Source organism: Aplidium turbinatum, chromosome 14 (assembly GCF_918807975.1).
Source record: "Aplidium turbinatum chromosome 14, kaAplTurb1.1, whole genome shotgun sequence".
Lineage (NCBI taxonomy): Eukaryota > Metazoa > Chordata > Ascidiacea > Aplousobranchia > Polyclinidae > Aplidium > Aplidium turbinatum.
In genome coordinates this window covers 4,502,832-4,526,115 of record NC_137485.1, presented here as the reverse complement: position 1 = coordinate 4,526,115, position 23,284 = coordinate 4,502,832, and the positions used below count along the sequence as shown (strand labels likewise).

General features: G+C 37.9%; 4 protein-coding genes across 4 annotated transcripts in view; 2 read left to right on the top strand and 2 right to left on the bottom strand.

Annotated features, from left to right (window-relative positions):
* Positions 1-10,391, bottom strand: part of LOC145783544 (von Willebrand factor A domain-containing protein 3B-like) — a 38,254-nt gene extending 27,863 nt beyond the window's left edge. Inside the window, exons 1-11 of the mRNA XM_082595444.1 lie at positions 10,293-10,391; positions 7,300-7,554; positions 6,818-6,909; positions 6,195-6,317; positions 4,852-4,979; positions 3,896-4,055; positions 3,198-3,367; positions 2,089-2,342; positions 1,581-1,780; positions 1,017-1,171; positions 152-290 (exon numbers count right to left, since the gene is read on the bottom strand). Coding sequence (XP_082451570.1) covers positions 152-290; positions 1,017-1,171; positions 1,581-1,780; positions 2,089-2,342; positions 3,198-3,367; positions 3,896-4,055; positions 4,852-4,979; positions 6,195-6,317; positions 6,818-6,909; positions 7,300-7,554; positions 10,293-10,368 — 1,752 coding nt within the window. The 5' untranslated portion in view covers positions 10,369-10,391. The remainder of the gene's footprint in view (positions 1-151; positions 291-1,016; positions 1,172-1,580; positions 1,781-2,088; positions 2,343-3,197; positions 3,368-3,895; positions 4,056-4,851; positions 4,980-6,194; positions 6,318-6,817; positions 6,910-7,299; positions 7,555-10,292) is intronic.
* A 4-nt stretch (positions 10,392-10,395) lies between these two features.
* LOC145783543 (dynein regulatory complex protein 9-like) lies at positions 10,396-13,017 on the bottom strand. Its single transcript, XM_082595443.1, has one exon. It carries the CDS (start codon positions 12,934-12,936, stop codon positions 11,803-11,805), a length of 1,134 nt encoding a protein of 377 aa, XP_082451569.1. The 5' UTR covers positions 12,937-13,017; the 3' UTR covers positions 10,396-11,802.
* An 8,657-nt stretch (positions 13,018-21,674) lies between these two features.
* LOC145782822 (zinc finger BED domain-containing protein 5-like) lies at positions 21,675-22,379 on the top strand. Its single transcript, XM_082594589.1, has one exon. It carries the CDS (start codon positions 21,675-21,677, stop codon positions 22,377-22,379), a length of 705 nt encoding a protein of 234 aa, XP_082450715.1.
* A 91-nt stretch (positions 22,380-22,470) lies between these two features.
* On the top strand, positions 22,471-23,058 carry LOC145782821 (protein FAM200A-like). Its single transcript, XM_082594588.1, has one exon. It carries the CDS (start codon positions 22,471-22,473, stop codon positions 23,056-23,058), a length of 588 nt encoding a protein of 195 aa, XP_082450714.1.
* Positions 23,059-23,284: the final 226 nt, after the last annotated feature.

The following is a 23,284-nucleotide window of genomic DNA, read 5'->3' as shown; positions in this document are numbered from 1 at the left end:
GGATGCCATAATCATCAAACTTATAAACAAGAAAAGACAAGAAGCCAGAGATGGTCATGATTACAAAGAAAATTGATATTACACTAAAAGCAAAGCACGTAATTTGGTCCTTTACGTGACCATTTACACAAAAGTACAGTACGAATTCCACCTGCATGAGTTGGAAGAGCTTTTCTTTCACCATCGGAAGCTTATCCTGCATGGATAGTGAGGTATCAATGAGGATGTAAACCTGCTCTTCAAGAATCGTGCCGAATACTTCTCTACTTCCTTGTTGTAGCCAGTCGATTCTGTTGAGAAGAAAATCTTTAATACGTTTCATATGCATTATTTGAAGTCAAGGAGATTTCCATATTAGATAAGCAGAATGGATGTTGAAGTGATACGTTATGCTCAGAGTGGAGCTGTTTGATTTTTATCATTGCATTATTAAAATCATTACCGTTTCATCATGACATGCAGCTACCTGTCTAAAGGTTTTGATTGTGACACATTTCTAACTTCTCGATGCATTCCATTACGTAGACTATAATGTCGGCATTAAAACAGGCTACAGCTTTCTAGATCTTGTGGTAGCCTAGACTAGTCACCAGAAGAACGTAAAAAATTCAGAGTACATTCATAGTGAACAGCTTTAATAAAGAATGAAGGTCGGAGTCAGTGATGTCCTTATTTCCAAGTGTCGTCGGTGAGAATCGAAACCGAACTATTGAGATTTTAAGCATCTCCAAAAGTTTTACAACTGTAGACCGAGTGTTCTTTTTCAGCCTAATGCTGCGGGGTCCCTGTGGTAATAGCTGTTTTCCACAAGCTTTCGGAACACAGTTCTTCGTCAAGTGCAAATGACGAGTGGTATTGGAGGCAGAGTGTGGCTGCTTTTATCATCATAAAAACAGCGACACTCTGACTCCAAAACCACTTGTAGGCTTGTTGGTCAATCTACAGTTGTGCGATAATTAACCGTGCTGTTAAAAGCGAAACTCAATCTATTGCATCTCCTAAATCAACTCACATACCTTCTTTGAATGGCGTTCAATGCAGTGTTAATTCTTTTCTCGTACATTCTATGCTGCTCAGCAGTGATATGCACATGCACAAGCGTACCGTCTTTCCACTCCGTGTGCGCGAACTGCTCACAGTATTTCGCGTTCACGAGTTTTCGCATGTTTTCCTGTAGAATTAAAAATGTAAATCACTGGAAATACGTTGAATAAGCGAAGTAGTTTCATGCTTGATCTACCTAGGCTGTGTCGCTGTCAAGACACTTAAAAGCATGCCTGAAGACGGGCAGGAAGATTGGCTTTCTTGCCTTCCCGTCGAGATAATTTAAACCTTTAACCACCAGGCATAAGCCTGGATACGACAAAAATCACGGCAGTTATTTGTTATTTAATTAGCCTATCTGTGTATGTTGTTAGAACTAATGCTCTATCTTGTGTTCAATTTGGCGACCGCAATCCTTTTTTTGAATTTTCTGAATTTCAAAATTTTCTGAATTTCAAGAAACAAAGCAACTCTTATTTTGAAGTTATTTGGCAATGACTTCTTTTAATACAAACACAAAGATAACGTTGTTTTACCGCATCTGACGACACATTGTTAGGACCAGGTTTTCCCTTAAGGTCGACAACGCCATCGGAATGCTTGAATGAGCAGCTGGCCAACGCATGAAACGCTGTGAGTTTACGAGCTTCCAGACCATGACGTAATAGCCACTCCTTGGAGCTCATGTATTGCTCAAGGCGTTTCCCCTCCGTGATGGCAGGTCTTGGGATAGCGGCTGGAAAACAAGAAACAAATCGTATTGGTTGAAGGAGTGCTTGGCGCGAGGTTGTACTGGCAGACATGTCACAGATCAATGACTGATTAAAATACAGTAGTGTGTGTTAAAAATAACCACATAACGACAAGGAATAATGAAGTTTTGTAGGTAACATATTAACCAGTCAAAATACATTCAACTCTGATTCAATAAAAATAAACATGTAAAAGCAATATAATGCAAACAGCTATAAAAATTATAAACATAATAAAAACGGCTCAAACAATTGATTCGTAATATTCTACGGACCCCGCAAGCCTCCATACCAGTTTCAGTTTTAGGATCAGGAATCTCGGCAAGTAAGGTCACAACTTGGGCATGGTTGTTCCTGCATGCCTCTAACTCGCTCCATATCTTGAACACGTCCTCTCGCACCCCTGCGCCTGGGGGGATACCTCCTTTCGTTTTTTGTGCGTAACGATTCGATATTCGATTTGCATCTCCGCCAGGTGGCGCAGCAGAGGCTGGCAAAGCCTCGGCGTCTTCTTCCAAGATGCTTTTAACGACAAACGCATGGAACCTGAAAAGTTTGGAGAACTCAGTGTGTTTCCTGTTATTATTGAAACTACAGTTTTGATACAATCAAAAGTACTGCGCTGCATGATTCTAAACAATTCAGAAATAACTCTTTCGCACCCAGCATCATTTCAAAACGATTCGTTTAAAATTCCCAAGATCGTTTAAAATGTTGGCAATTAATGCCTAACACCATGGCCACCTGGTAATACTAAGCTTTGTTTGTAACAGGATATCTATAAAACTATTGACTCCTTTGAAATGCGTGTGGATAGATGGAAAATATCAATGTTGTTTGCGACACACATTTTAAATTGGCAAAATTTTCAAGTTCTAGGAAGCCGTATCAGAAATCGAGTTTTGCAAGAAAGTCTGGCGGCACTACCTCAGTTTTTCGACCAATCTGCGGAAAAACGTTAGACGCAAAAGAGATACTGATTTAAAAATTACGCAAAGGAAGTTCGGTAAAGCAGTGGTCTTCAAATACGTATAACATATTTGGGTCGACTGTTCTGGCGGTTTGTCCAGCCCGGAGAACATTGAGATGATCCTTGAAAAGATCCATATCTCTGGTCTCAACATTCAAGACGCGCAGACCATGTGCACCACAAGCATCAGCTTAATGAACACATTCCCTTCAGCTGAACCTATTATTGGTTGTGTTTGTTGGACGTTAGCTTTCTACCATGAAAATCAGATAAATAACTCCCATGTGATATAAAAACATATCTTTAGATATAAACTCATATAAACAACTCGTTTTATATAAAGTAGGAATAGTTATCATAGAGTTATTTATAGCAGTTTATATCTAAAAATATATCTGCAAATTTGCATACATCTAAAACCAAGATCGCACCTTCCTGAAGTTTGCTGTGCGACTTCTTTCAAGAATTTAACAGTTCCGCTTTTGGTGGCGTTGAAGGAGACAGTGTGGAAGACGTGGGGAGCATCGTTGAGCTTCTTACGTAATATCTCTTTTGACAACTCGCACGAATCTCCCTCGGCGAATAAGTAGACCGACTCCAACTGAATAAATTGGAAGCAGTTGTGAAAAATCATTAACACTTCAATAATATACAGAAGCGGGATAATGAACTGGAGGGATTCAAGCTATTGGCAGATTGTCCCTCTGTGCAACTCAACAAAGCAGTGGTTACGTAGTAACAATATGTAATACGGTCAAATATGATGTTTAGGTGATATTATCATCTTCGGGTTTTGTTTTTCAACGTGCAGGTTTTGGGGGCATTTCTACATTCGTGGGCCCCACTCCAGATGACTGGCTAGCTGCACGCATGGCAGGTTACACATTGATTCTCCACTTCTCACGGTTACAACAGTCGGATCCCAATAAATTCCCTTTTCTACAATATTTTGGTGTTTTCTTGATCTTTGAGTGTTTTTACGATCTTTTAGCTTCCCAAGGTAATTTTGGCCGAACAACGGCACGTAGCTACGATTGCATCAAAGCACTCTTGCAGAAATGTGACAAAAACCATTATGCTAAAACGCCAATCGAATAACCTCCTGCAAATCACAAAAATTCCAACTCACCGAGTCATCTTCCATTGCCTTGACAATAGCCTCAGCGCAGCCAGTTCGTGAGCTTTCCGCCATCCTGTCAAGTTTATTCACCCACTCGATGGCGCTCTTGATGGTTACCTCGGTAACCGGCATAGCATGTTCTTGCCACATTTGCATGTCAGCTTGTGCTCTGTGAGCAATGAAGCATGACACATGAGAGAGCACAGCAAAGGTATGGGTTGTTTTGTTTGATAAGTTATTGTTTAGTAAGTATTTTTGATGGATTGTTATGTTCTAAACCAAATGTAGGCTATGCCAAGTGGTGACAACGCTTGAAAAAAGTGACTGAACAAGCGAGAATACATGCATCACATCAGTGCCCACATTTGTTCAGTGTAATTTCAACTCTTTAAGGAATGGGCTACTTTGTTTATACGATGCCAAACGTATGTCAGGGATGTAGGAGACAACAGTACACAGCATTAGGCCGATGCTTGCATGTGTTGGAAGTCATGTGCATCGTGCAGTGCAGATTTTGTGGCAGTGCTAGCTCTGTGGTCCTGCATATACTACAATTACTACATTATCCAAACAGCTGTTTTAAACACTTTAGTAAACGTTTTGACCCTTCAATGACGTAATATGAGTCTCCGTGCTGTGTTTTGTTGGAAAAACGCTTGGTGCAGCTGGTACTTTTTGTCTCGAACACTTTCATGGTGAAAGAGAAACTTAATAATAGCAAGCCAAAGAAATCATCGTTTTCAGTATCGAATTTTTATAGAAAACTTATAAAAACGATAATAGAAATAAAAACAAATGATAGAAAACTTATAAAATTGAAATGCTATCGAATTTTTGGCGATTGCTAACGAAAATTATTTTGACAACTTGTAAGCTACACAACTTAAAGTGAAAGCCAAGTGAACAATTTTAACAGCAATTGTAGTTTACGAAAGTACAACCATTACTAACATAACCTGACTCACTTGATCATGTTGAACTTGGCTAGTTGGGACACTTGGTTCCTTATGACGTCACACAACGCTTCTCGGTACAAGTCGAACTGTGTTTGTGACATGGTGGTGACGTCAAGGACAAAACAAATACAATGTTCCTGCAACGTCAAATGATTTATTACGTCATAAATAGAAAATGCAAAGCAATAAATTGACGAAACGATTAATCAACATAAAAACAATGACAAGGGAAACACAAACTCAGCTGGCAAAAGTGCCTTTGTTGCAAAGTCGTTGTCAAGCGTTGAAGGCGGCATTTGGTCTCGCGCTGCTTTAAAATATTGACTATTTTATGGGGAGCAGCCAAGATAAAGCCCTTTCAAGCTGCGTTTTTGTCTGATTTATTTTATCTGCCAATATGTTTATTCGGAAGCAAACTGTAGTGCCCAGGAGACGTTTTTATACATCCGCTACTGTGTGACCTACTACTGTAGGAAATTATGGATATTTATTCCATGAATAACGAAAACTTGAAAACCAAACAAAAACGTAATTTATTATGCGAGTAGGTCAAATAGTTCTGGTCGATCGCACTATCAATGAATTGGTAAATGACGTGATGATTCCTAATTTCCACTAAGCCAATGCATTATTAATGAAAAGTGGCTGCTGAGAAACTGGACAGAACGGAAGAGCTTACGTGTTGTATTTTGGTTCTGGATTGTATATTGTCAAGGAAATAAACAACCTTATAGCAACAAACAAATATATAAACCCTAACCTTGCCTAAAGTATGGAAATAATAGATGCAATGATAAAAATGTGAATAAGTTTCGAGGTTCATTGTAAAATTGCTTCGTGTTTAACAAAAGCATTTTTTCCCGAATTGCCGTTTCTGACCGGTGGTTGTTCATTTAGACGGGAAAGCAACGAAGGAAGTGACCAACTTCAATTTCTCGATAGGTGTCGAACCAACATCCTTTGAAGCGTCAGTCAGACGCTCTCGCTACCACGATTACGCAATAAACCTTCACATATTCATCACAATGTTATAATTGGTTGTCGGCTGCATATCCGAACTCTGGTTCGACTTTCGATAGGGCGCTGGTTCGACACCGTCACAAGCATGTTGCTGTGTCTTTGGCAAGACACATGATACCTGAATGTGGACATGAAGATTGGCTTCCTTGGCTGTATGTCTACTTAAACTAAATCTTCAGCTATCTAAGTAATAAGCTTGGATATGACATAAATGATAGTTGGTAAAGAAAGTGAGGTCAAGTATTTCATAATTTTTTCATTATGGAGTCACTCTGTTTCGTCAAGCGCGCTTTAGACTGAGCCTATCACTGAGATTAGAAGCACAGGCAAACCTGTATGACTCCAAATATTCTCCTGCTTCCTGTGGTCAGCCACTGCATGCGTCGCCTGAAGAGGTGCGACGCTCGTAACAATCCTTCCTCTATCTGCTTCAGTTTCTCACGGCCAACAGTTATCTGGAAGAAGCAAATTATTGGCGATCACTTTGCAAATGGGTGTACCGATGCAGTTACGGTGGAAACAGGTAAATAGACTACCACACCATAGGCTGGGACACAATGAGGAATAAGAATTACTGAGTTAAAAAAAATACTTAAATAAGCAACATTTCATTAGACAACTGTGAGATATATAGCCTACGAATGACACAACAAATCACGTTCGTTTGTGTTTGTTTAGCCTTTTTGAACTACCGTTGTACGAGCGCAAGGAAAGCTTTTAATGATCTTCTCGCTAAGCAAACATATCGGCATACAGTGTATGCATTGTGAAAAATGAAAACTACATTCAGCACTAAAGAAATGTAAGAAGATTATAGATTGACAACTCACGTCATGTACTATAAAATGAGTTGTTGTATTATATCCACTCTTTTCATAATTATTACAACATAATGTAATGGGACAAAGACATCTACAAAACCCCAAGGATTATCACATTGCAAAAAAACACTCACATTATACAACTGGCCATCTTTTCTTTTAAACTGCTGAAAAAGTCCAAGGCCGTAATACGACCCCACTGGCCTGCCAAGTGATTGTACGTAATCTAAAAGATCAAGAAGTGGATTTGTTGAAGCAAATAAGCATCAGGGAGATCATTCCACAATGCAGCAAGATAAAGAAACAAACAAAGATCACAAATGTGAAATTATATAGTAGCATAAACAAATACAGCAGAGCACACATGCAATTTAGCATTATGAAAGCTCATAAACATATTGCTGTTCATAGTGAACTCTTTATGACAAACATACTACTACATCGGTGTTTTGTTTATGAGATATATACTGCAATCTAGTTAGTCTTCTCGTGACATTTGTTGCAAGAACAACATATACCGACATACACTAAAATGCACAAAATATGGAAAAGACTGAAATAAACAATTAAAAAGCAAACATTTTAAATTTATAGCTTTATGCTAGTACAACTTTACCTTCATTATGCTTGAATCCAATGGCAGAAAGGATTTGTTTCATGGTCAGTCGGGTTCGATGAAGCCCGTGAATGTTCAACCACTTAGTGGAGCTAATGAGTGTCTTGACATCGAGTTCCCACTCGTCGACTGGAAGGCTTTGTCTTCCGACCATCTCATATGAAGCCTTCTTCCCCCTCTCTTTGTCCGCCCATCCAAACAAGTCCGTTGGAGGAAGTTCGTGTCGATGGCCGATATGGAACTTTGCGGCTCCTTCTGAAAACACAAACAATTTGGCCTGAAAACATATAATCCATATAAAATTAGATTCATAAAAACAGCTAATTTGAGTTAGTAACAAGCTTTCCTTTCATTTCCAGACATGAAATAGATGTTGAAGCAGGTCATTTCTAGTGGGGTCAATGTCACTGTACGGTGTAAAAATAGAACCTATTGACAACTTGGAGAGTTCAAAACAACAAGAAAACGAACTAATTCAACTTAGAAAATGATAACGGTATATCAGTTATTTTAACAGTAACATCATCTGATGCTTCATAAAGAAAAGCAAAATATGAATTGCATGTTAAAATTCAATGTATCAAACCTAAATTAAAGTTTTGTGCAAAATTTAATTCGCCAGTGGCAAAGTTGGTCATCACTTAGCAAATGTTTCTTTGAAGTTTGTGTTAATCTACCATTCCAACTCTTTCACCGAGGCAACTAGCCCAGCCCACAAGCCGAAGTCTTTTTGAAATCATCTGATATATACAACAGCAAGCCTCTTAAATACCTCAATACAAAGCTAAGCAGTATCGAAGCAAACTAATATATCAGGAATTACAACAAAAGAATTTGGTAAAGTTTAAATTACACTAAACCATTGTGATATCCACAAATTAAACAAGTGAACAATGACTACAGAGTTAAAGTAGGGTCTAGTCTTTCCCAAAACGTGGTAAACAGTAAAAGAAAGGTATTCTTAAGTTAGACCAAAAAGCATAATGTTATTATAACAATTGTTCTGAAGGGAAAAATACAACTGCAGAATATAGTATAATTTATTTAATATCATATCTGCAATCACAAACAACCAAGCAATAAATAGACTAAAACGGTAAGGTGGTCCCATACTTGATTCAAATGTTGGGTATGAGAAGACAAGGTTCTCATTGTAGGCTACTAAGCTTTCAGCACTAAAGAGAGTAGGGTGGCCAGTTCCTTTCTCCCGGCTGCCTTTCCTGCAGCAATTATGCCCACTCAATTTATTACACCCTGGATAGAGGTGAGCGGTGTTTTCAACAACCAGCTGAAGCCAGGAGTCGAACCAGGTTTGCATAATTGGAAAGTCAACGCCTTATCCATTGCGCCATCCCACCACTAAATAGACTACTGCACCTCAAAAATAGGATATCCAACCTGACTAGACTTGAGAAACCAGATCTTGCTCGAAAATAGGTCATAATATTTTTGAAGCAATAAGAAAATATTCATTCACTTGTATAGTCTAATAGTGCAACAAAATATGTTGACACCATTGTTGTTAACCCCAATGAAATGCAGTCTTTAGAAAGAACTCCTTAAACAAAAGAAAAACAAGGCAGTGTTAAACGCTGCTGTGCAGACACAGGAAACAGCATTCTGTATTCAATAATCATCATCATCATCATAATCCATCGTCGGTTTGTTCCCCACTAGTGGGGGTGGCCGATTGTTTCCGCGCAGCAATTGTTTTAATCCCTTTTCTCCATTTCACCCTGTCCCTTGCATTTTCCTCCTTCAGTCCGACTTTTTTAAATTCATCCTTCACTTGTTGTTTCCACGTTCTTCTTGGACGACCTCGTTTCCTCTTCCCATCCACCTTTAGATCTAGTACCTTTCTAAGAAAACTTCCTTCCTCCCTCCTTATCACATGTCCATACCATCTTACTCCATTTGCCCTTGCCAGTTGGTCTATGGTCTCTCTCATCTCTAGCATATCCAACAATTCTTCAGTCCTTTTTTCCCTTCTCGTTTTCACCCCACACATTGCTCTCACCATTGACCTTTCCGTTCTTCTCAGGATTGCCAGTTCACTCTCTCTGAATATCCATGTCTCGCTACCATATAGCATTGCAGGCCGCACACAGCTCCGATATACTTTCCCTTTCATCCTTAGTGAGAATTTTCTGCCATACAACATTTCCCCACATTCCCTGAACTTTGCCCAGCCCAATCTTGCCCTTGTTGTCACCGCTGCTTCACATCCACCACTTCCATTTATCCGATCACCCAGATAACAGAAGTCTGTCACTGTTTCGATGCCATGGCAGAACTCATCATCATGGCCTTCCACTTCATTCCTTCCTTTACTGCATTTCCCACAAACAAAACACTTCGCCAATCTTGTTGCGGCTCTCTTGACATTAGCACATCTTGCATGTACCCACTTTCCACATTCCTTGCATTGCATTGAATTTCTCATCACTCTCTTGCCACATATTCCACATGGATCTACTTTGCTCTCAACAACTGTTCCTTCTGCTCCACTCACCATCACTTTCACTTTACTAAGCTTTGGAGAGCTTTAGAGCTAAGCTTTGGAATAATGCCAACTCTTTATTTTATAACAACACAAAACTAAAGTTATCAGGCTATTCAGGCGAGAATTTAATGTAACTGTTCTTTAAAGGCATTAAATCAAATAACATGATACGGTCTTCTTTGTTTTGATTAGCTATTCAAAATAAAGAAAAGCTAACAGGAAAAGGTGATAGGGTAATATAACACTTTCACAAAGGGAGATCTACCTGGTAGCCAGAAGCAAATATTTTTTTGTCTTGTGTCTAAACCTTGAAATCATCAGGCTAGTCTATCATTCACAACAGTATTTCAAATAAAATTTAATGTTGTAGAAGCGGTTTTCATCCATTAGTTTTCACCCATTACTCGTTGACGAAAACCGGTTCTGCAAAACTAAATTTTGTGAAGCCATAAAGTAACAACACAACTAGTTTCAAAATAATCCAACTTACCTTCATCATACACAGCTTTCCTAATCGGATCTATATTCCGAAGCAGATCAGGATTGCCTAGGTCCACTTCCGTCATACTTAGATTCTATTGAAACTTATCACGCTAAAATGAAAATCAATATCATGCTTACAAAACCATATTACTCAAACAAGTAATTATCACAAAAGAACCACATCTCAGTAAATTCATCAATATGTAAATCACATTTCTAAAAAAACATCTAGGTGAATAGATGACTCTATAGTAAACGTTAGAAATATCAGCAGTTGAAAAACAGCAAATTTTGCAGAAAGCTTTACATCCGTGTGCAATCCGTTTAGCACTCAATTCACACATTCACACCAGAACCCAGTTTTACTGAATGAGTGACATGTAGTGTAGATACATGTAAACCAAAAATGTCAAGATTGGAAACAGTTTGGTATTTGAAGCTACTTGGTACATCATCAATGACATTATGGCTTTAGTGCAATGTCACATATTGTCAATAACAATCAAGAGTTCTATTGAACAAGCGGTGTATACATCATGAAGCACAAGTATGCACAGCCAAAAAAGGGGATTAAAAAACCTGATGTTATGCTCATTACTCAATAGGCAAAAGGGTATAGACAAAACAAAGACATATATATAAGATCCATTGTCAACAACATTAATGTTTTAAAGACCGTAGACTTTTACTATGGTCTATGGACATTTGAACATGAACAAACTGTGACACATAATGAATATTAATCATAAAATAAAAATCCCAAAATGTGGATACTAAACTCATGTTCAGTAAACGTTTCAAAAACTAAACTATCAACAGCACTGAAGAAGACAATTCAGTTTTTAAAACGTTTGCTGAATATATATAAGTCTAGTATCTACATATTAGGCCCTATAGTTTTGAAGAAATTAGCCCGGCGTCCCAACCATTTTGCTCAAAAATAAAAACTTGTTTGTAAAATTCAGTTATCGATATGAAAATAATGAAATGCAACATGTGACAAGTTTGTGTTTTAAAATAAAAGTACCCTACTGGGTAAAATTGGGCATTTGGAAAATTTAAAACAGAATACAACTTTACAAGCAATTACACTGCTAATACCTTACAAATGTACTGGTTGAATAGTTTAGTGTGCACTTTCTTGTATTATAATTATATGATATAGGCTACATTTTAATGCCTTATGCATCAAAAAAATATAATTAATAGATTCAAAAGGAATTATTGTATGGTAGCCTATGAAAAGTTCTATAGGCCTAATACTTTTTATTCACTTTGGGGTCTTGCACTAAATTAAAATATTATAGCAAATTTTACAATGGCTGTTAAAAAATAATAAACTTTTGAATTGTAAACAAAGTGTGAAGGCATAAAAGTATTCAAAAGATAGTTTTCCGTTGTTAAGAATGTGGGTTGTATCTACCTCATTCAATATAATACACTCAAATTTGTGAACATAAAAAGATGATCAAAAGCAGGAATTCAAAAACATAAAAAAAGCCTGACACATAGTTAATTTATTTCTTCTTTTTGCCTTTGCCTTTTTTGCCTTTCTTTCCTTTTCCACCTTTTTTCTTCTTTTTACTGAATGGTCCGATTTGTTTCACGACCATCATGGCTCTCCACCATGACTGCAAACACACAGCAGATTTTAACTCTAATTCTTCTTGTTCTCTCTTACGTCGTTGCTTTTCTTTCTCTATACGATCTTCTACCACAACCTTCTCATGCTCTGCAAATTTTCGTGTCAGTTCTTGGAGGCGTTCAAGATCATTTGCTTTTGATGTTTTAAGCACACTTAGCTCATGTTGTTTTGCTTCAACGTCTTTTTCATATTTATCCATCCAATACTCGACTTTTTCTTCCAAGATTTTCTGATGAGTTTTCAAGTACGTTTCTATTTCAGCATGAGTTCTGACTTCCTCTTCCAAGGCATTCTTTAAGGCATCAACGTCATTTTTCAATTTCTGTTCGTCTAGGTGGCAGTGTTGTTGATTTTGATGAACTTGATTTTCGGCGTTCTTCTTAACGTATTTTCCTTCCATGTTGCTTTTAGCTTTCATTTCTTGAAGCTGATCCTTCAAGTGGGCAATCATTTCATTACGTTGCTGTATTTCACTTTCTTTTTCTTTTCTGATATCAACCAGTTGTTTTTGAAGTAACTTAATTTTACGACGACCATGCTCTTCCTTAATAATAGTCTGCTGCAAACCAAGTTTTCTGTTTATCTGCAGCCTCACAGCATCAAGCAATGAAGTGAAGTCGTGTTTCTCAACAAGTTCTTGGCAAGTTTTAGCAAGAACATTTTCACAAAACTGTCTATCATCCTGAACCTTTTGAAGAATATCTCGTGTCAATGGACTTTGTCTCATTGATTGATCAATATGACGATTGCTGGAGGCAAGAGTTTCTACTAAGTTTTGAACAGCCGGCCGGGCTTTACCATCACTTCGTGCTGTTAGAGCATCATCCAGACGAGATTCAATCATTCTCTGGTCGTTCAGCACCGCACCAATATCACCAGCAACTAACTGACTAGCATCAGACCTCCCCTGAAGGGACACTGGCATAATCTTTCCCAAGATATGAAGCTGGTCAACACAATCTTCCAAAACACAAGCAAAGTTAACAGCAGTGGCATGGCTAAACATTTTGATTTGCCAAATATGATGACTAAACTTTTTAAAAGCAATTTAACCTCATTTAAAATGTAAACATTTTCCTAATCTCAAAACCTTTGAATAAATTTAAATATATCAAAGATTACATGGATTACATACAAATAGACAGACAATCGATAACAACTTAATAACATTGAATTGCATAATTCAAAATTAATACAGAAATGAAATAGATACATAATTTCAAACGTTTTCGGCAAAACTTTCTGCCCTCTTCAGGAAAATATCTTAATTCATCTAAACAAAACAATTATTCGTGAAATGTTAATAATAAATGACTGAAATTCAATAAAACTGCACTGAACTGTGTACAAGCAAGTACTGCGTTGCTTGTACGCAGTTCAGTGCAGTTTTATTGAATTTCAGTCATTTATTATTAACATTTCACGAATAATTGTTTTGTTTAGATGAATTAAGATATTTTCCTGAAGAGGGCAGAAGGTTTTGCCAAAAACGTTTGAAATTATGTATCTATTTCATTTCTGTATTAATTTTGAATTATGCAATTCAATGTTATTAAGTTGTTATCGATTGTCTGTCTATGGTTTTTAAAAAGTACCTCTCTACCAAAGCTATATTACATACAAATGGTTTGATTAACAGAAAACTTGACAAGACAATATTAAATTAAATAAGAATATTCAAATAATGAAAACAATAATCACAGAAAAATAAACCCCCTTTAGATCCATAAATCTGCCAGTTTTACGTACGTGCAGGTAACTTTCCATCGCTAATGTTGGCCCAGTCAATAAGATTAACAAAGTGAACCTCTGCTTGTTCTTAAAGTGTTGTTCTCTGTAAATATATTCCATTCATCATGTATATCTAAATGGAGAGCTATCCTTGAAATCAGTGCTGAAGTAGGTACTAACCCCAAGAGTTAAACCAGCGCTGCTTGATCTTGTGATTTCTTTGTTCACAAAATCAAGCCCTTTAATTATTTAACAAAGTATTAACAGCAAATATCAGTGGTAATGCTTGATGATCACTGATAACATATACAGTAAAACTCGGTTAATCCGGATTCGATTTGACCGGCAATTCCATCCGGATTAACCGATGACGGTTCGATCAAGCCTGACGTTGTCTAGATAGAAGAGTACGGTATCGGTAAAAATCACCAAAATTGAACGCATTAGTGTGGTCATCTGCCAATTCCGAGACGCGCGATCACCACATTAGCGACCCAGTGATAGAGTTCTTTTGAAATGCATGTAAAATGAATGTATTTGTAGACTCTGCGTCTAACGCAAGAATATGCTGGCAAAAGTTACATCTTCAGACATGCGTGTCAGAATAACCTGTAGTCACTCAGAACTTTTAAAAACAGTTACCGAAGACGAGTTTCTATGGAAAACTTACAAAAAATCACAGTCAAAGTTTTAGTTTTAGCATAAAATGGCAAAACTGTCGGGCAAATCCGGATAAAGCGATAGAGAAAGCGCAACTTTTGTCCGGAATAGGCGAAGATCCAGATTAAATAATCCGGATAATCCAAAGCTGTTTATCAAGAAAAAGATTACAATCAGTTGTACTTCCAGTTTTATCCGGATTAGGCGAAGATCCGGATTAACCGAATCCGGATTAACCGAGTTCTACTGTAGTCAAGTTAGACCTACCATATGTTCATCGCACAAAAAAGACAAGTTTTGTCAGTAAGCAAAATGCAAGTATAGTTTCATGCTTCTATTTGAAATTTTTTACATCTGTTTGGATAATATTAATAATTAGACGTTTAGCCTAAGCATCAGAAGTTACGGTAACACTTAAAAACAAACAACTTTATTTTTCAGATTCAGTCCATAGGCCTAAGTGTTTTGCGGATCCTTTAACTTTTTGCAATAAGCATCAGTAACCACAGCATAAAATTTCTTACATGAAATATGATAAAAATTTTAATTTTCATTGCTGGTGTGAACATGTTGAGAAAGACAAAATAAAGACACGAATTTAAAACCGGCAAAAGGAATCATCTTAACACTATCAGAAGTCATAAAGAAGGGTGTAGTTATTGATTACAAAACACACCATCATATTCTTTGATGGGTTGCTTGAAATGAAGTTGTGAGTAGGCTAAATATATGCATCCAAGCTACACCAACGTAATAACGATTTTTTTCACCAACTTCTACTCATCGACGTTCTGGTATTTCGAATATTGTAGCTAGTAGTATCTTTTTTGTTCCAGACGTGTTAATGGTGAAAAATAAAATGATTGATATATATATTAACTCAACTTTGAAAATTGCATTATTTTTGGTAAATCATGCATGTTTACTGCTGCACATTAAAAATTTACAAAATTCTAATAAACATGCTTCACTCACTCCTCCCTTAGGCCTTATGAATGTCATTAAGCCAACCTCATTGCTGTGGTGAAACCACAAAATTAAGTTAGCTGCCAACAATGTGACTGACTAGGTTAGGCAAACGCTTGTAACTTAAAACAAAAATATATACGCAAATACACTATAACACAACAAAAATTGATGTCCAAGTTAAAATTAGTCATCATTGAACGCAAAAGGTCCGTTGATTTATTGCTAAGGCTGTGGTTGCAAGTTCTTAGTCTTCATATTGAGTTGATTCGCGGTGTATGTTGCCGTACCAACAATGCTAGGTGGCGCTACAATTCTTTATTTGAAAGAATCTTTTTCAACGAAACAGCTGTCAGTTCATTTTTTTGTATATTTCTGATCATCACAACAACAACAATATTACGAAGCATAGCAGAGATCTAGAAAAAGGTAGAAGCAATAAAACGCGAACGTTATAACGTGCTTGATACCGAAACAGAATAACCAGTTTAAAATATGAGAAAAAAGAAAGAAAAAAAGCAAGTAAAAGTTTCAAAATTTGTATGAGAAAAAAAGACAGACTGCGTGAACTGGATGACGAATCAATTCAATGGCCGCTCGACACCTGCCCGAACATCTAGACCGCGTCGCCGCCACTGCCAAAGGGTGGTGAAAGGCAGAGCTCCTCGACCTTTGAAGTGGCGAAGAAGGTTCAAACGAAGAAGAAGACAGACTAAACTCAAAAATAAGCAGTTGTTATGTTGATCAGCCTTGGTGCATTATCAAAAGCACTATCGACAAGAACAAGTCATATACTGACGAAGTTCAATACTCTCTGAATGTGAAATTACCAAAAGCGTTGTGCAAATTTAAGTTGCATAACATGAAAACTGTTGTCAATGGCTTGCTTTTTGTGAGTAGCCTATTTTTCAAAAGCAATTTTGTTCATGATCAAACCTCAAACGTCTTAGGCTACTGTGTGATGTGCCTCTGGTCTAACCGTAGAAAGAGCTCAACACCTGCTCTCCTGGGCCACATTGAAACGGGCTTTTGCCTGAGGATGGGTTTCTTTTATGTCCGGTTTTCTTTCTCCGTCCTATTATTATTATTATGACTGCTCATCCACATCAATATTGGAACTGGCAAATTTAATCCACAACACTTTTCATTGGGCTGTCATTCATTACTACATGTGTGCTTCTCTCTGTTTTTGTTTTATTTTTTGCTATTTGTTTTTTGGGTTTTGTGGCCGTGCTAACTACGGATATATAGCCTACTACATAATTTTTCATTCAGGCACGTTTTAAACCTTTCAAGGTTTTGCCACCTTTTCCCGTTCGTTAACGTGCTGGTAGGTTTATATCGATTTTTGTAGTTACAGTAGTATCTTATCTTTTTCGTCCCGGACGCGAAAATGACGAAAAATAAAATGATTGATTGATTGATTGATTGAATGAAACTACAAAACTGTTTAAACAGTTCAGTTAGTTTTCATTTCTGACAATCACAACGAAAGCAATATAGCCTATGCCAAACATAAAAAAGGTCTAGAAAATAGAAGAAGCGAAAACACGCGAACGTTACAAAGTGCATGATACCATTACCAAAGCAGGAGAATCAGTTTAAAATATAGCACAGCCGCAACACCTCAGTAAAATTAAAAATAAAAATTGAAAAAAAAACGAAGAGAGAAAAAGGCAAGAGAATTCTTTTTTAAATTTATGAGTAAAAAAACGTAATTGAAAAACAAGCCAAAATAGACAGTTGCTATGATGAACGACCTTGAATCCTTGATGCGTTATCAAATAGTGCTGATGGTGTTAAGGGGAATAGTCTTGATCCGTGAGCTCATCATGAAGAGCAAGGTTGGGAAAGAAAAAGCTCCAAAAAAATCTTATCACGGGCAAAGCCATTTCAGAACGCAACGCAACAGACCTTGCAAGATTATACAACATGATAGCCTACCTTAGGCTACAGTGAATAACTTAGTATTGAAACAGCTTAGAAATATAAACTGTTTGTTGTAGGCTACTCCTTTTGTAACTTAGGCCTACGTAAATTGGATATCGATAGTCAGTAAACTGTGTCTCGCTTAGTCGTAACCGTAGCATTATTTGCAAGCTATAGACTTCCACAGGAGATGGTGTGCCACAAGCACGAAATGTTGTGAGTGTCTTCTCGAAACATCAGTGATAGAAAAAAAGCTATGAGAACGTTCAGCCGTCTTCAGCTTAGCTCAAACGGACCAGAGCCAGGAAGCATCCACCTCGACAACGAGGGCCCGAGCCTCATAGGTCTATCTGCCATCATTTCTTTAATTATTATTAATTACAAAAATTTAAAGCAAGAATTTCACTCTCTGGCTGAGTGCCAGAAGAGTCACTGCGACTGTAGTCACTAGTCAGCTGGTCCACAGGAAAAATCGTCTTATGCTCATAATCATAACGTCTACAGTCAAAACACTCCATCTGCTGCAGCGACCGGTTATAGGCGAATTCTTCGTAAACAATTCTTCGTAAAGCAATTCTTCGTAAGCAATTCTTCGTAAAACAATTGTTCGTAAACAGTTGTTGGTGAAATGAAATCCGTAAAAGAATTTTTCGTAAAGCATTTCTTCGTATACATCAAATCTCCATTGCATGCACGAATAAATGCTTTGGGAAGAATTGTTTTACAAAGAATTAACTTTACGAAGAATTGTTTTACGAAAAATTGCCTACGAAGAATTGCTTTAGCCTACGAAGAACTGTTTACGAAGAAAACGTCGGACACCGCAGCGACCCACGTAGCCTACAACAGACACGCCAATCGTAGTGAACTGGCGTGCACTAATGAAGAATTATCAAGGTAACTTATGTATGCAAGTGATAGCCTACCGGTATACAGTATGTTAAACTAAGCAATGACGTGATGATCCGCCAATCGCCGAATGAAAGTAGTAGTTAATTGGGAAAGTAACGTCAGCTACGAGCGTGTTGTGACGATTTGTCATGCTTGGATGAAGAGATTTCTGCAAAAGAATACAAGAATCACCAAGAAGCCGGTAGATCTGTATATTTTTATTAGTCTATGCTTTGAACAGGGCCGGATTTAGCTGATGGGGGGCTTGGGGCACTTTTAGATCGGGGGGCCTCCTGCAAAAAAAAAATTTTTCGCGCCTTGCGGCGCGAAAACCCACCTCTGCACCTACAGTAGCATCAATCCAGCACTGCACAGCATTTTGCAAAAATTTCAAAGGCTGAAAGGAAGAAAAAATAACACAAAATCACATTTTTTCCACGTAGGGGGGCCCTTCAAAAGTCGGGGGCCCCCGGAGCACCTGCCCCCCCCTAAATCTGGCCCTGGCTTTGAAAGTCATTATATTAAAATAAGTACAATAAATGAACATAAGCCTACTGCCAAGAAAAAATAATAATAAGGGGTGGCTTGTTGCCAAGAGTAGGCTATTTTTAGAATTACATTTTCTGGGTGTGTGTAATGTGTATTGGAATGATTGGATAGTCTATCTTGTTTACTTCTTTTCATTGCAACGATTAAGCAAAGCCACCTGGCCTTTGCGGAAACGATTGCAAGCAGCTTTAGACTTTTGTATTTCTAAAACAATAATTGCATGGCAATATAACATGTTTAATTTTTTTTCTCAATGCGACAACATACAGTGGGCTGCATAAGCTACATTGCAATTAGCCTACAGTTGCATTAAAGCAACTAGGCCGAATGGATCCATTCAGGAGAGGGCACTTGATCCTTTTTTAATATCACCGGCGCACAGGTTGCGCTGCATGAGTGTTACAAATCAGTGGCACATCGGGGCAGGTAGGCCTATGTTTTGTCTTGTAGCTATCAAAAACTAAACAAAATCCCAGCTAAACTACATCCCAACTAAACTCAACTACAACTAAACTCCCAACTAAACTCAATCCCAACTACAATCCCAACTAAACTACATCCCAGATGGAGATGCCTGTCGTTTTTACATTAATTCAACGTTTGCTACTGTTGGATCAGTGTGGAGGTGACGAGTTTAGCTGACTGGGGTCTAAAATTATCGCTTTATCAACGCAACTTTTATCAAAGCACGCTTGATATCTTCAAGACAACAACTTCCCTGGGTAGCCTATAATTGAATTTCCGCAAGATGATGATGTTGTTTTTGCTAGTTTGTTTTATTTGTTTTTGTCATTGTTTTCATGACGTCAAGTTATAGCCTATCTATTTTGTGAGTCGTGCAAGGCCTATGGTGCGTTGCGCTTGAAATGGCTTTGCTTGTGGTAGGATTTCTTTGTGGGGTTTACTTTGCCTTCCTTGCTCTTCTTTGCTATGAGCTAAACGCTTCAAGACGTGTTCCCCTTACGACCATCAGCACTTTTGATAACGCACCATAGCCGATCTTCATAGCAACTGTCCATACAAATCTTAAATATATCAGCTAAAGCTATGTGGGCTAATAAAGCTATAGCCTAAATATATGTTGTTTATTTGTTTTTGTTTATAAAATTTTTTTTTTTTTTCCCTTTATATCTTAAATTTTTCTGAAGGTGTCGCGACCGTGCCAAATTTTTTTCAACTCAATAACTTACTTCGGTCTCAAGCACGTTTTAGCGTTCGCATTTTGTTGCTTCTACCCTTTTCTCGACCTTTGCTATGTTGACGTGTATTGTTTTGATATGATGGTCAGAAATAAAAACAACTTAACTGAACTGAAGTGATTGTGCTGGAAATATGAAAAATATCTGGCAACTTTGGGCATAAGACAAAGCTAGACAGAGTTGCCAGTTTAGCAGTTTTCCCGCGGAACTGTGCTAGTTTTGTTTTTTATTCGTGGGAAAATGTATGCAGGCTCATTTTTTTTATTGGTTTTGTTTTATTTTTACATTAATTGTTTTAGTTTAACTATATTTTCCGCTTAATTATCTTATTTTTGCTATTTTTGTGCTTTTCAGTAACAATTAAACTAACAATTTTTAATATTTTTGGCAACTTTGGAGATTAGTTTCAGTTCAGTTTGTTTTTGTTTCAGGTTTAGTTAGAATAATAACTTGTAAAATTGTGATTGTGACTTTCGTCTTGCCTGTCAGTATATACAATTTTCTTTTATTTAACAAACTAATCAGGGTTCGACCTTAACTTCTTTTCGCACTGGCCAACCGGACCAGTGGCTCACCATTTGCACTTGTCTGTACGAGATCGCACTGGTCCGTCCCGTTTACTGATAAAAACAAGATTTTTGTGGGAAGCACGAGGCCAACCCAGGGAAAACCACCTTAAAACGACAATAATGAATGGTGGCAATAACATGGAAATATAGAATGGCAATAACAGTAACAACAGTTTATCTAGGCAAGACATTCAATCTACGTTGAGTCTTCAATCTACTTGGGGTTCCTCTTCAATTTCTGAATCCGATGATGGGTCATAATCGGAATCCGATGTGTGTTTGTCTGGCCTTGTAAACACATAGCCAGTGTCGGGCCTTCTTGACCTCACAGATGGCAAAACCAGCTTTCTTAGCAGACCTCACTTTCTCAACATTTTTATGCATCAAATCTCTTGAGAATTGAGAGTACTGTAGGCCTCTACTAGGCTACCAAAGCTCACGTGATGTTGCGATTGCTTTTTTCTTACGATTTAACACGTGATGTTGCGATTACCTTTTTCTTACGGTTTAACACACACGGATCAGTTACAGTTTAACACGCACGGTTTAACACACACGCACATAACACGCACATTTTCGATCTACACTTTCTTCCACAGGTACCTAGACTCTAGACAGAATGGCCCCACGACCTAAGCTGGTGAACTTCCCTTCCGAGTGCATGGCCACTCCTCGCCGCCGCTCGGCATGGCAGGCGGATCTTTAAAGTCCCTGACCTGGCTATGTTTATTGTGTTCGACTGTTCGTCTCGCCATGTCAATTATTTTGTAGGCCACTCATGCGCTGTTGATCAAAATAAAACATTTTATCATCATTTGAATAAGGACCTTCTGATGATCCCTGTAAACCAGTGTTTCTCAACCCCGAGTCCGCGGACTCAAATGAGTCCGCGGAAGGGCCTGGATGAGTCCGCGAGCACAGTTGCTTTTGCTAGTAGCCTAGTCAGTTCATATTGTATTACAAATAAAACGTAAAGCTCACAGCTGTTTAAAGGACACGAAACTTCGTCGGCACCTAGAATCAAACCATGGAAATTTTGTTAACAAATGTCTTGAAGTATTTAAAGAAAAAGAGCATTAGGTGAAGCGAAGTCGCATTGATCGCCCAACTGCTTGGGGAGGAATATATATTCTCACAGTCATGCAGTGCGTGCTTCTTTTGCGGTTGCATGGAAAATCGCTTGTGCAAAAGCACCTCACACAGCTGGAGAAAATTTGATTAAACCAGCATCTGTTGAAATGGTCAGGATAATGTGTAGTGATGCTGTTGCTAACAAACTGGAAATGGTTCCTTTGTCAAACGACACCATGAAGAGACGTATCGAAGAAATCTCAAGAAATATTCTGCAACAAACAATCGCTGCCATAAGATGCTGTGAAAGATTTAGTTTGCAACTGGATGAGACAACCGATATCGGCAGTGATGCACAGCTCATGGTGATTGTGCGATATTTTGACACAAATGATTTCGTTGAGCAGTTTCTGTTTTGCTGTCCACTTGCTAAAAATACCACAGGAGAAGAAATATTCAAGAAAGTGGATTACTTCTTTGAAGAACATCAGCTTGAGTGGTCTAATTGCGTGTCTGTTTGGGCTGATGGTGCTCCAGCCATGATGGGAAGTAAGAAAGGCTTCATGAGTTTTGTGAAAAAGAAAAACAATAACATTTCGGTTGTTCATTGTCTTCGCCACAGAGAAAATTTGGCAACAAAGAAAATACAAGAAAATCTTGCCATAGTTTTCAAAGAGGTTGTATCTGTGGTAAATTATATTAAATCTCGTCCTTTGAACACTCGCTTATTTCGTGCTTTGTGTGACGAAATGGGAGCGGAACTCAGTGGGCTTCTGTTCCATTCAACTGTTCGTTGGTTGTCACGAGGAAAGGTGCTTGAGAGAGTGGCTACTCTTAAAGAGGAAACCCATGCTTTTTTAAAAGTCCCTAGAGCAAAATCATGAACTTGCTGATCGCTTTCGTGATGATGAATGGATTGCGAAGTTGCTATTTTTGGCCGATGTTTTCAGCCATGTAAACCAACTGAATAGTTCTATGCAAGGAAAAGAGAAACTATTTTTTGATGTTTTGGAAAGTGTTGATGCATTCAAACGTAAAATAAAGCTGTGGATGCATCGAATGAAAAGTGGGAGGTTAGCTGCTTTCCCAGGATTGAACTTATTTGTGGAAGAGAAAGATATCAATTTGGGCGTCATTCTTCCCATCTTTCTTGAGCACCTCAACACATTTCTTTCTGAATTGGATCGTTATATTCCTTGCAACGATTATTGCGGGATTTTTAATTGGGTTCGGAATCCTTTTCAGGTGTCAGCGCTAGAACTTCATTCAGATATGGACTGCATTGCTGAACAGTTGTTTGAATTGCAAAGCCGACAGATGTGGAAAGACAAGTTTAAAAAGGCTTCTTTGACTCAATTTTGGGCAAATGTGCAGCCGATGGAGCCTAGTCTTTCAGATCTTTGCAAGCAAGCTGCAACAGCTTTTTTGCCATTTCCAACCACATACCTGTGTGAATCTGGCTTTTCAACTCTGACGATGATCAAAACGAAGTATCGCAATAGACTTCAACCGGAAGATGACATCAGATGTGACACTGACAACCATAATTCCGGAATTCGATAAACTTGTCAAGCAAGTTCAAGGACAAGGCTCTCATTGAGTATGTGTTGAGTGAAAAACAGTGCTTGCTTTTTTCGTTGATACCGTATTAAACTCTCTTGGATAAAAATCAAAAAACCTATTTTTCGTTAATATATAGCTTGAGTCCGCGGATATATACGCGAGCTTGAGAATAGTCCGTGGGTCAAAAAGGTTGAGAACCACTGCTGTAAACGGTAAAACATTCTGT